The 14,584-nt window shown below is 39.8% G+C and overlaps 1 protein-coding gene across 1 annotated transcript in view; it reads right to left on the bottom strand.

The window, feature by feature from the left end:
• LOC145664157 (eukaryotic initiation factor 4A-III) overlaps window positions 1-14,584 on the bottom strand; it is a 48,038-nt gene that overhangs the window by 31,390 nt on the left and 2,064 nt on the right. The window contains exons 2-3 of the mRNA XM_081730561.1: window positions 9,469-9,671; window positions 818-950 (exon numbers count right to left, since the gene is read on the bottom strand). Coding sequence (XP_081586687.1) covers window positions 818-950; window positions 9,469-9,671 — 336 coding nt within the window. The remainder of the gene's footprint in view (window positions 1-817; window positions 951-9,468; window positions 9,672-14,584) is intronic.

Raw genomic sequence — 14,584 nt, 5'->3', positions numbered from 1 at the left:
CAGTTGATCGGCGTAGAATAAAACCCGTAATAGATATTGAGAAGTGGTTCTCTGTAATCAATTAAGAATCCCAAGAATATATCCCATTTTTCCTCTAATCTCTCTACTAAAACCGGAAGTAGCAGAAATCAGTCACTTCCGGTTTCAACATCGATCGTTATAGAGTAAAAACGATAACAGAAAGCCAGAAGAGGTCTCTAGAATCAATTAAGTGTCCCAAGAATATATTCCATCTCTACCTTAATCTCTCTACTAAAACCGAAACTGGCAATGTCTATCACTTTCGGTTTCAACATTGAGAAAATATCCCGCCATACACACCAAACTCCTTCACGTTGTGTACACGTTATACTGCTACCTGTTTAATATCAATCACATTTATTTTTCTGAAATGATCACGAACATTGATCTAAATATACAGAGGCCGCGGTGGCTCAGTGGTAGAGCGTTCACCTCTGGTGCTTGGGGTTCCGGGTTCGATCCCAACCCTCGCCAAGTGAACTTTGTGGTGGACAAACACCGTGTGCGTGGGTTTTCTCCGGGTTCTCCCGTTTCTTCCCACTTTCTTCCACCATTTCATTTATCACTCATCGTCACCGTCTCTTTTAGCCTAACCGGCATAACCATGGGACGTAAAACTCAAATATTTAATTTCATTTTCTAAACATACACTTCGTTGAATTTACCTACATCAGAGGGCTTTAATACATGATCTTATAATAAGGAAGACTACATGATTCGCACCCTACAAATTTAGAACTACAATACCATAATTTAAGGCTTATTGATGTATTCAGGAAGCATTAAATATACCTACCAAATACTCTTCCAGGAGTGCCAGATACTACATGCTGACCATAGTCAAGTTTCCGAATATCTTCACCAAGATTTGTCCCACCAATGCAAGCATGACACTGGACATTCATGTAGTCACCTAAAGCCAGAATCACCTAAAAGACATAAAATTTGATCTATTACTCTTTATTTTCTTCCTCCAATCAGTTATAAAACATAATGTATAGAGGGTCATTCAAAATCTATCCACCTTAATTCTTTTGCAAAAGACAACTGTTATTTTCCACTACTTATCTGGTAGGCACAACTATCATCATCATAGCGGAATACAGGTCACGGTGGTTATATACGAGGCCGTTCTCTAGGATGAAACAAATATTTGATTGTGATTATCTGCATTGTATTAAGGACATGCTCCTCTTGGTATATTGCAAGTTTCAAACTGGTCACAACTAGGATCCAAGAGCTACAGCAAAAAATGTAACAACATCGTCGGTGCGATTGAAGTAGTGTGCAGTGATCGAATTTTTAAAACAGAAAATGTTTGCCCCATTCACATGCATCGGAGAATGATGAATGTTTACGAGAAGGACTGTGTAGACATAAGTACGGTAACATGTTGGGGTGTTCGTGCTTGTACAGAAAATCCCACAGGAGTCAACCTTGTCTTGGTTGACAAAGAACGAAGTGGAAAGCCACAAACTGCAACGGATATACTGCATCGCAAAACGTGTAGACGAAATAATTCGAGAGAACCGGCGCATTACACAGACAGAGCTTGCTACGAAATGACATGTCAAGGGAACAAGTGCAGGCGATAATCGCAGGAATAACGTTCTCACTCTCTCAGATGATGAAACAGTAGACCATTTCGACTCTGAAAATAAAAAGTACCTCCATGGAGAACTGCTATAAAGGATTGGTTGCATCAAAAACGTTTAAGGCTGTGGCACTGCATGTAAAATAATGCTGACACTCTTCTGAGACGCTTGTGGTATCGTACATACAGAATTCCTATCTACGTGAGCTACCATAAATCCTAATCAGTACTACAACACTTTCGCAAACCTGAGAGCACGGATACGGTAAGTTCGTACACAAATATAGCCTCTCACTCAGCAGAACAATGCTCGCCCTCACACTAGTGCAATGACAACCGAGAAGATTTTGCGCCTTATTTTCAATTGTTATACTTCACCCTGCATACAGTCCAAATCTGGATCAACCAGATTCTTATCTTTTCCGAAACTTAAGAAACGAATTAAAGGATTTAATTTTGATTCTAACGATGCAGTGAAGCAGAAGTTAGGCTGTGGTTCTGTCATCAAGATGAACAATTTTACAATGATGGGATTATAAAACTGGTTAAAGAAAAATAACTATTATAATAAGCTCTGTAGATAAAAGTTCTAGAAATCGTCGCTGCACCTCTAAAAATCACTGACATTTTCGTTGAAAGTGAGTTATATACTCCAATATGAGCAGAAAGTCATGTTACATCTTCCTTTATATTCCTGTATATGAATTTCTAATTGTTTACTTGTAATAACCAATACTTGTTTACACTTTTTCGACCGAGTGCCCCCACCGGGAATCGAACCCAGGACCGCTCGCACCGAACCGAAGACGAGAGCGTTAGCGACTACGCTACGCGGGCCACCCCGTTAACATAGAAGTTAACTGACTTTTCAGTGAATGTGCCAATGTCACCAACTCGTGCAAATGGAAAGAAGCCACTACATCAATGTGCTCAAGAGGATTTTCGAATTGAATAGACTGTAGTAAACTCCAGTTTCGCAATACTCGCTTCATTTCTTTATTGACGAACTTAACTCACGGTCATGTAGATATAATGTAATTGAAGCAGTGCGAGCAGTTTTTCGACATGGAGATTTGACTAGAGAGTCCGAATTATAAATATTCTGTCTTTCTCCGCCAGTTGACGTGAAATTGGCGTCGTGCTTATTATGCTCAGTATCAGAAAATTCACTTTCTAATAGCTCAAGTCTGGATATGGAGCCGGCCGAGTTACCAACAGTATTTGTAAATGTGTGATAAAACCTCTCGCGATGTTTGAGCATTTTGGAGTGTTTGAATAAATTCCTTTCGCAAAGGAACAATGATTGAAATAAGAGGTCTTCAAGCCTTCGGACTTACAAAAATAAAATAAAAAAAATTATTTAAAAAAAAAAAAAAATCAGAGGGATCTCTCAGTCATTGAAATCAATGACAACTTTAGGCAACGCCCTGCCTTCTATGAGCGACTAACCTTATCGTAACAGTGAGCGGTATTTATTGTCAAGAAAAAGTTTTACCATCTTCGCTCCGCTTCTAGTTATCGGAGGGATCGCTATGGAGTTATTAAGAAGTAGAGGCCAAATGTAATTTGGGAAATCAACAAGAGCAGCTGCAACATGATGGTGAGCATCTTCCTTTTCCGAAAACGATATCATTGACTGTTCCAATCGAATCATTGATCAAATTGTTCATACCCCAAACGTTGCTCTTGAGCATCAACACACGATTGATTAGCAACATGTATTCCGTTTCGTTGGTCACCGCTTCTTTGAATTTATTTATTTTTTAGTATTGAGATCGGTTGCTTCAGTTCTGTAATCCGCTTATTATGGTCCTTTTTGAGTCTGTCTGTTGGGAAGGGGTAGACGCCTTCTTGTTTTAACTACCGGTGTCTCTTCATCGAAAAATAACCACAATTTTTTTGATGTCTTCTTTCAATCCTCGTTGTCGATTTGCTGTGGACAAGTCAGTCTAAAATTCCGCGGAATGTAATTTGGGTCTTATCGTTGCCATTCTGTTTCATGCTTCTTTGTAGAATGATGATCGGACTCCAAAGATTAAAAGTTGCTGACGTCCCCATTAACCCCCCTATTCTATCTATCTATCCAAAGATTAAAAATGCCATCTCGATTCGCTGAGTACTTTTTCTTGCAACAAAGTGCAATTGTTACCTTCGTCATTCGCTGGGAAGGTTTTCCTTGCAGTCAAACCAATGAAACAAAAAAGACACTTGTTAATAGCGTAAATGGTGACAAAATGTACGAGTTTGTTTTATACCGATACCTTCAATCGTTTCCATCCTTTGTATATATATATATATATATATATATATATATATATATATATATATATAAAATCAGCATGCTCTCGTACATACGGATAATAGATTCAAGTTAGCAGAACACAATCAGTAACTGTCAATGGCAAAACGTTGACAGTTTCTGCGAACCAAAAAGATGAAAAGATGGAAAGAGGATAAGATTGTGTAGTAGATGAGATAGCACCCCCTTCCAAATGGAGCAATCTTAAAACGAATGTAGAGTAAAATTGTGGGGAATGAAGGTATTGTTGTTGTGATCAATCTGACATTTAATGTTATCATATTAGGACGTTTTTGAAGAAAATAACGACGTTAGCGTAAGTATTTCGTCACAGATTCGATCCCAGGACATGTCAGATTCTGGTGGATAACATCGTGTTTGTGTTTTTTTTCGGAGTTCTGTTTCTTCCCACACTCTCATTCTATAAATTCTTTTAACCCTCGAGCAGTCGCGCCGCGGTCAAAAGCAACGCAGGGAAATTATTATTATTATTTTTTTTTATCGTGTGTCCACCCTGTTTGTCAAACAGACTCCGCCGTCCAGTTAATATTCCCCCTCACCTTTCCAAACATTTCTGCTCAATCTCTCCGTTATCCGTTGTTTAGTTTAACCACTAGTGATTGTTTAGTAACTCTGTGGTGCTTTCCACCGCGCGCGACTAAACGTGTTTTGTTTTTTCCAGTACTGCGCTCCGCACGTGACCTTTGCTTTGGAGATGTTTTAAGCTTTATAAACGTAAATATTTTTTAATGGACAGAAGAGAGGTCGACAGAGTTAACAAAACTGATACAGAATGTGATAAATGGGGAACCTAGAATGAACAGCTTGAAAGAACGGTGGGAAATGTTAGGAAAGGACTATTCGGATAAATCAGCCAAGATTAGCAGGTGGAAGCTTTGTCTGAGGAAGATCATAACAAAAAAAATAATGCAGAAGTGAGTGAACACGAAAGTGAAGTGAGGAGTTTGCAAGCGACTTTGAAGACCTTTAACCCAGAAATGACCAGCAATTCCCCGAATGTTGCCAAAGCAGCAAGGGCCGAAATAAGCGAGGACGAAGTGTAAAACAGTGTAAAATTAAAGATAATCAAAAATAATCCTATGTAGTATTGTATAGGTGAGGTTTCAAAATAACAGAATCGTAAAATAATTCAATGTACATTTGATTTGATTTCAATTTAGCGCCCCTTTTCAGCATCGAAGCTATATGAAACGGGGACCTACTTACTGCTTATCCGAACCACATAGGCTCGACCAGGAATCGAATCCGGATGCCCCACGCCAAATGCGCGTATGCTAACCGTTTGGCTACGAGTGAACTCTAATTGAATGTAAAATACACTATGAAGTTTTGTTTTATTATTATGTTTATATAGTATTTATTTTACTAATTTACTATTGCATTTCTAAATTTAAATGAACCAAAGAGTTGAGTTACAAATGTAGTATTATAAAGAAATATATTTCGTTACAAAAACAAAAGAACATCTCATCAGAATTTGAATTTGCAATAAAACCAGTGCATAGTTATCTATCTCAAGTGATATCTATTATGAAAGTTTTTGAATAAACATGCAATGTTTTGTACATGGAACTGCCTGTAAAAGCCTGTCAGATTTTGATAGGCATTATACAAGCGTCTGTTTTGGCGAAACACATGTAAGGAAAATATTACAGGCACATTGTCTTCAGGTGTTATGCATGTCGAAAAAGTATTAAACTTCTGTTGGAAATTTTGCACGGAAACACGCGTTGTACAGAACCTGTACATTAAAATGAGAACATGCAAAGTACACGTAATTAAGGGAATGTGTGCATGTAAAGTACCTTGAATGGATTGTTGATAACATTCGCAATACAGTAAGAATGAAAAGTACAAGGAAGGTGCGTTTATCATGTAATATACATATGTGACATTCGCATTACATGTAAATACCATGTATTAGCGTATAGCATGGAAAACGCATGATATAAAATATGTTATTTTACATTTATCCTTTACGTGTACATGCACAGTGTGTAACTCCCTTACGTGCAGTGTACAGGCAATGTACAGGTGAACGGGAACATGCAATGATCATGACTGCCAATAAATGGGTTAAACAGATACGTAAATAGCTTAAACGAGCAAATGCGATGGACAAGGTTGATTAGAGTGAAACATTCACGTTACAGGCGTAGGGAACATGCAATATCCAGACATCAAGTCTCCACTTTGACATGCACATACAGATGGTGATCAGAAAAATGGAAACACCTGCAGTTGGCAACACGTCAGATGTATGGGTTGGCAGTGGTGTCGTGACGCCCGCAGCGCCGGACCGCTGGTGGTGGTGTGTTAAGTTTGTCTCCATACTACGTCAGGCGCAGTGGAACAGCAGTGTCCAGTGGCTGCAGCAGACGGAGGTAGTGTAAAATGGGAGACCTCTCAGAGTTTCAAAGAGGGCAAATTGTTGGTGCGCGGTTATGTGGTGTGACGGCAGTGGCTATTGTGTTAGGTGTGTCGCGTGGGACAGTGTCGAAGGTGATGACGACCTACACAACACACGGGAAAATCACATCGGAGAAGCGGAACAGTGGGCGAAAGAAAATCATGAGTGACAGGTCACGCCGGGTATTAAAGCGCATTGTCACGCAGAACCGTCGTGCCACTGCGAAGCAAGTGACGGAGGAACTCAATCAGCACCTCCCCCACCCAGTTTCGACAATCACAGTCTGCCGCGAATTACATGACATGAAGTTACTGGGTCGTGTTGCACGGGCCAAACCGCTCATCAGAGACCATAACGCTTTCGCACGCCGCAAATGGTGCCGCGACCATGCAACTTGAACCGTTGAGGACTGCAAACGTGTGATATGGTCGGATGAGTCATCTTTCACCCTATTCCCAACCACGGTCCTTGTTTATGTGTGGAGAACGCCCAAAGAAGCTTATGATCTGCAGTGTCTCCGCCCAACTGTGAAACATGACGGCGGCTCGGTGATGCTGTGGGCCGCCATATTATGGTTTTCATTGGGTCCTGTGGTCACACTTAGCGGACGAATCACTGCCAACGATTATGTCGCAATTTTAGGAGACCACTTGCATCCTATGATCCGGATGTTGTTCCCGGACAATGACGCCATCTTCCAGGATGATTATGCACCCATTCACACAGCTGGCGTTGTTGCAGCGTGGTTTGAGGAACATCGGGATGAAGTTCAACACCTCCCCTGGCCCGCCCAATCTCCAGATCTCAACATAATTGAACATCTGTGGTCCTTCTTGGAAACACGTCTCCGCCGACAATTTCCACCTCCATCCTCTCTCACAGAACTGGCCGATGCCCTGCACGAGGAATGGTGTAAAATTCCACTTGCTACCATTCACGACCTCTATGCCTCCATCCCACGTCGCATCAAGGCTGTTCTGAAGGCGAAAGGTGGCCCGATACCATATTAATCTGGTAAGTTGCAATTTCGTTCAGGTGTTTCCATTTTTCTGATCACCATCTGTATGCAAGGTGCTGACACACATATACAGAGGTGTGAGCAGATCCTTGGATTAGATGGATCAAACAGTAGTATTACTCCTTAAAGTATGCAGCCTACATTCTAGTGGGCTAACACTTGTATTTAACATGTCAATTACATTTTTATCAAATGAAAAGCAGCTGTCGTCAGATCCTCATTAGGTAACGTATATGTCAACTACATGGAATATACCGGTTACGTATATGCCTTTCCATTCGCTACATGTTGTTCACACGCATTTTTCACGTTGCAAGGTTGGAACCCTATCAACATGAAAACTACCTGTTTCCGTGAAATGAACGTGTAATGATCTTGAAAAAACAATCGATACCTGTCTCATGTGTTTAAAAGTGTTCCATTTTCAGGCGCATGTACAGGTGCCTGTAGAAATATGCCTATTTATGCATGTTTCACAGGCGCCTGCAAACCACCTGCATTTACCGTCTGGGATGTAACAAAGAAAAACTTATTTTATTACAAATAAGAATTAAAAACAATAGATGTCTAATTGTAGGTTTCTTTAATAGTTATTACTCTAAAACTAATTATAAAAATAAATATTTTATTCCGTTCTAATGAAAAACATACAAAATTACGTTTCTAATAGAAGAAAAAATGTTTAAAAAGATATTTGTAACACATTATGTTAATGCGGTCCTTTTGACGGCAGCGTTACTTCTCGAGGGTTAATAATGATTCGCTTTAATTAACCACCTCTCTTCTTTAACCTACGGGGCATAAATGTAGAACGTAAATTCTGAAAAGTTGTTAGTCGAATGGTCCTAGGAGGATGATGGAAGTTTTATGCACCACGAGAAAAGCTTGTATCTTCAAGAATATTGTTTACGCAACCTTTTAAACAGGATAAAATGACTAAATTTCTTGGAAAGCGCGAATTCAGAACGTTTTCCATACCATATTGGACGGTTTCGTGAATGTACAGGAAAAATTCCCTCTCCTCCCACTTTATGCTCCAGAAAGTATGTCTCTTGTGAGCAAAAAGCACAAACTGGTCAGTGAATGATATCACTCTCTGGCCTTTTTACTTGTCTGTTACGTTCTTGAGTTTCTTTTGCACTGACTTAGAGTCCAACCTATCAAACAATGCTGGACTTTTGTGCCACTCACTGCTAATAGACCGTCACTCATTGCAACACGTTTCTTCACTGCCTTCTGATATTGGTATTACAAGTCGATCAAGCTTATCCAGTCTTTTTTAAAGAATTTCTACCGTCTAGCGATCCGTGTAGTAAACACCATTTATTTACATTATTTGTATATAGATTTAAGTAGAAGCCCTTTAGCTTACACTTCTGTAGAGCGCAACAAAATAACGCGACTACATCGGGAGTGCAAATTTAAATTGGTTGCCTGACAACTTATAATCTGTTAAACAAACCCTTCGAAGCTGGAGGGAAGAGAAAAATGCGTTACTTCTTGACTTCTTCTTACAGCTTATATAAATTATGATTTCAACGAAGCCAATCAAATAAGAAATAATGAAAAAAATGATAGAATCAAGACAAAGCATTTGTCAACCACACGGTACATACAACACGATAGCAACCAAAATATCACCATAGTGAACTAATCATGTATATGATAAATAACTGAACTAACTCACCGGTAAACGCTTGATTTTATTTTCTGCAATTTTGTACTTACACTTGATGCTGGTGTTATTTGTTTGATGGTGGCTCCATAATTTGTATTGGAACTTGACTGTTGACCGAAACTACGTCTCTAAGTTATTGTTGACAGGGTACTCATTAACATTGCTATCTTGTGTTCCTTCTTTATTTTCCTTCACAAATATAGCTCGCATCTACACTACAGGATTTTGTATCCCGAAATTCTGTAAGGTTTAGATTTCTCACCTTTCTCATACTTATTCTATCTCTATTAGAATGCGCAGTATACACTACGCTTCTATGAGTTAGAACCAAGTCTAATAAGACGCATTTATCGATAAGTTAGTTCAACTATTTAACAGCATGTGTCAATCCATTTCTTAAACTCATGATTGTGGGATAAACGCTTACCTTTTGAATTTGAACAGCAAGTTCTCTTGTCGGTGACAAGCAAAGCACCTGACTCTCCCGCACCTGTGTGTCCAGCGATTGCAGTATAGAAATAGCAAAAGTCGCCGTTTTGCCTGTACCAGATTGTGCTTGTGCGATTACATCTCTTCCTTTTACAATGGGTTTAATTGCTCTTTGTTGAATAGCTGACGGCTTCTCAAAACCTGTAGAGACCAAAAGTAAGAAAAGAGCAGTTAGTCTCTGGACAATCACACTAATATTTTATATATCTAGCGACTGGAAGTTTACCGTTCCCTTTTTCACCATAGAAGTTATAAGAAACATGCAAGATACATAGTACCAATCGTAGAGGTCGGCGTCGATATAAAATATCGCATTTACAAAAAGTTTGCCACATATATATTTCATCTTAAAAGAAAATGATTTCTTACATTTAGTACCCAGTTCAAAGACTTGTTATTATTTCAATATACGTACTCTAATGTCTTCATCTGTAATTCAGAACTTAGTTAAATTCCAGACTGATTAGAAGAATCCTCTTTATGTTGGACTACTCTAAGGGAGTTCATGGAGACGTGATCGCTGAAAACAAATTTACAAAAAAATCCAGAAAACTAACGATCACTTTTTACACTAAAGCCACTCTTTCCCTGAAAAGTTCTCTGCAATTTAAGTCTCACTAAACCAGATGAGTCACAAGTGCCACTCCAATGTATGAAAAAACTCTCATCACTTTCCACACTTGCTTTGTTCTTGAAAATTGTATTTACTTGACCCGCATTGTATATGAATTGTCAAGTGTCACTTGTAGTGTGTGTAAAGTGAAAATTGCTGTGAGAGACGAAAATTAATATTCCACGAGAATACTGGACTGTATCCACATACTAACAGAAATCTACTAACTAAAACAGCTTTTTAAACAGCAAGTGAAAACGCAAGAGGCTTATGCTGAGCTGGTGATCTATGCATGGTAAATTAAAATGTCCTTTGTAATGGGGTATATTTAATAACAAATCGAGTAGGAAAAATAAATAAATATATATAAACAAAACGTGAACACAAATCTGGAAACTTTCCGAGGCCAGTGACCACGCAACAAGGTGGTGGTGTACGGGTCCCTGCCCGACCCCAGCTCACGCTAATTGGGCTATGAGATGGAAAGCACCTGGGTTTTTTCTGAGTTGTCTCATTTCTTTGATTCCATAATTTCGTTCATTATCATTATTACCGCTTCTCTTAGTCTCGTGGCATAAACGTGGGGCGTTAAATTAAGAAAGAAATAATTTATTTAAATCATGTTTTAAACATGAAGTTCACGGGGACTAAATCTCACCACAAAAAGCACAATTAGGACGAAATACAAAATATATCTGTTTAGTCCTATGATTAATATTTCGAAACTTTCAGAACACTATACAGGGTATGTCCGGGAAGTATCGGGATTGGTTTGATCCGAAGTCGGAATGCGCGCAGACCAGTTGCGGCAGGGAAGCGAGGTAACTGACAGCAGTAATTTCGAGATATTGGAATGAGCAGAGCGTGATTGTAGCAAGTGCGTGCGTCTGACGTTGTCCAAACGTCGGGAAGTGAAATGGAGCGTTATACGATCAAGTTCTCTGTTAAACTTAAAAAACCGCTACGGAAACATGTACTGTGATCCGTGAGGCAATGTTACGTACAAGGCTGTTCGCGTGGCACAAAATGTTCAAAGACGGCTGTGAAACGGTTGAAGATGATGGAGTCCCTCAACAAGCCGAAATGAAGACAATTTGACGAAAGTGCGGGAACAGCTGAACATAAGCCATCGGCTCTGTGCAGTAAACGATTGTGCACGAGATAATCACAGAAATGTTGAACACGAGAAAAGTACGCGCGAAACTTGTACCCAAAGTATTGACTGACGATCAGAAAAGACACGACGTGTGGCTATTGCTGCACGTTTGGAAGAGGATTCAAACTATTTAGACAATGTTATCACTGGTGACGAAACGTGGATCTTTGAGCATGACCCGGAAACAAAGCGACAAAGTGCGGAGTGACATACGAAGCAGTCACCAAAACCGAAGGCTCGCATGAGTAAGCCGCGCATCAAATTCATGCTCATTGTGTTTTACAACGGGAAAGGGGTAGTGCACAGGGAGTTTGTACTTGCCAAACAGACCATCACCGGTAAATTTTACGCAGCAGTGCACCGCCGTTTGAATGATCGCGTTCGCCGAGTGCGACCAGAGATTGCTGATCAGTGGACACTCCACCATGACATTGCGCCCAGTCACATGTCGCCAAAGTGCTGGCCAAAAAAAGACGTGGCAACGCTACCGCAGCCATCTCACAGTTCCGACCTGGCTCCGTATGACTTCCTTCTGTTTCCCCGCATCAAGAGGGCCGTGAAAGGACGGAGTTTAGACATAATTGAAGGGGTGCAAGCAGCTTTCACGAGGTGCCTCAACAGTGTTTCGGTTGTCGACTTCCAGTGGGCCTATGAAAGTTAGAAAAAGCGCTGGCAACGGTGATATTGATGCACAAGGGGCCCATTTGAAGACTTCTAGTTCATTGTACACAAATGTCAGTAAATGTATTTCGTATAAGACCAGTCCCGATATTTCCGAACACACACTGTATTATAAATAGAAGCAAAAAGGAAAATTTTCTTACACTATATTTCAAATGTGCGAATTCTATGAAATTCATCTATTGGAAAATATACAACTGAATTGCGAATCAAAAATAAACGTAATCTGAATAAAAGAACACTGGCATCAAGAGTGAAATGTATGGTTGATCCGGAAGTGGACAAGCCCAGCGTAGTGTTTTGTGCACCAGCTCAGTAAGGCAAAACACACAGGTTGCATTCCCAATTCAATCATACATTTTCACTCTTCATATGCCTGCAAAATGGTAGCATAACTTAATGTTAGGTCCCACGGAAATGAAAATAGCAACAGTTTGGACTAGCGTGACAAACACAAGACTCATATCCCATTATTTGCTTCTGCTGGAATGGACTTCCATGTTTTCTTGTGAGTATTAAAATAATGATGTATACTTACAATACAAGCTTCACTATAAATTCATTTCATATTACTCTTGCATTCCCCGGTGAAGGTTAACTTGAGGAGGGATTTAATCGTTAACCCACTTCCATATAAATACAGAGTCTTGTTGGTAAAATTCGACGCAAACTCACAAAAGGCTGTTATGCACCTTTACAAGGAGCTACCCACCAGTATGGATTTATAACGTGTGTGTAAACATGAAACAGAAACGACAAGTACGTTAAACAGGCACCACTTTTCGCTAGATGGTCATTTCGAGCACGATCTTTATTTATTCCAAATCAGGACAAGACGAAGCGGGTTGATGTGGTCTTGTAAAGGAAGACAAGAGATACACGTATATGTTAGATGGTTACTACGAAGAGCTTTTAACTTTCCTGCAAAATTGAATTTGCACAGAGTATAGCTTATACGTAAAGGTACAAGCCCCACCATCAGTCAGAGAACAGAGACTTGTCGTCTCAATGAGCCCTACTTTTCGATATGCATCTAAAGGAAGTGGAGTGATAATGTAAAAATAATAAGCCCTTTTAGACTTCCAGGTATTCGTAGTCTTGTGTAATGCACTACACTCTTATTTCCATGTATGAGGGATTAATCGGAAAGTGGTAGCATTGGAACTAGTAGAGCTCAAAATTATAGTCAATTCTCTCTACTAAAATCAAGCGATTTAGCCAAAGTGTACACGAAACAAGGGGCCGAGGTGGCTCAGTGGTAGAGCGTTCACCTCTGGTGCTTGAGGTCCCGGGTTCGATCCCATCCCCCGCCAAGTGAACTTTGTGGTGGACAAACACCGGGTGCGTGGGTTTTCTCGGGGTTCTCCCGTTTTCTTCCACTTTCTTTATTCCACAATTTCATTCATTACTCATCATCACCGTCTCCTTTAGCCTAACCGGCATAAGCGTGGGGCGTAAAACTCAAAGATTCATTTCATTTTTCTACGCGAAACATCACGATACGTTATACTTTGTGGTAGGTATATTGTTCTGCTCGCGACAAAATTAAATTTCAGCAAAATGTTAGATGGACTCATGCTGTAGTTACTTTGACGTAGAATATGAGTACAAAATGCAGAGAAAATAAATTGTTCTAACTCTTGAAAAAAGTTAATTAGTATAGCGCAAACCTTTATTTCGTTTTCGATCACGACTACTAAAAATTAAATAATCGTAATCGTCCTGTAAACAATCATAATATGAGACGCTATGAGAAATAAAATCAAACTATGACAATACCATAGGCTGCGAGTTAATGCATTTTAGATCTTGACCTGCGCGTGGTAACCAAGGTTCTCTGCACAAATCTATTTACTGAAGGAATAATGTGAAGTCTCTGTACTGTCACGGAAGTGTTTTATAAGAGATGGCGCTATTCTTTTACAGGTAAGTTGTGTCCGGTAAAATTGTGTGAAAACACCCACCAACCTGTGTTAGATAGTCACTACAAATAACAAGTTAGTACTGCAGAAGAACCGCGTAAAGGCAGAGTAAAACAGGAGGCTTCGTGAGGTAGCGTGTCCGTGTCAATGGGAAGCAGGCGCGTTAGTGAATGTATGTATGCGCATAAGGGAAGATTTTCTTTGTTTCAGTATTTGAATATATTATCGATTGTTCTTATGGTTGTACCATTGTTCGTGCCTACGAAAAGATATCAACTGGGGCTAGCTTTCACCCCCTGGTACTGTACTTCTAACAAGCCCTTATATGGCTGGGGTAGATGATGCTGTCCTGTATGCAGCTTTCTTAGAAAATAGTGTGCGATTGGAACGACCTAAAATGTGACAATTCATCTTGGACAATGGTATGTGCAATCGCCACCTGCACCAGATTTAAGAAGCTCCGGTTGCAGTTCGGAGTACGCTTAATAGTAGGTTCTGTATTTGTAACCTCTGTATTATCTAAGACCACAAAACTAATGTCCTCTTAATCAAATTTAGGGTAAGGAAACTAGCATACTCTTCGGGTTAAGTGCTGTATCGCTGGACCAGTTATGGGAAATTTTCCGGGTCAATTGGCGAATATATTTTGGTTTGTGAGGAAGAGTGAGTGAATGTCAGGAGA

Source organism: Thermobia domestica, chromosome 11 (assembly GCF_964235325.1).
Source record: "Thermobia domestica chromosome 11, izTheDome1.hap1.1, whole genome shotgun sequence".
NCBI classification, from domain to species: domain Eukaryota; kingdom Metazoa; phylum Arthropoda; class Insecta; order Zygentoma; family Lepismatidae; genus Thermobia; species Thermobia domestica.
The sequence above is the reverse complement of the archived record's forward strand: the minus strand, read 5'-3'. Positions and strand labels throughout refer to the sequence as shown.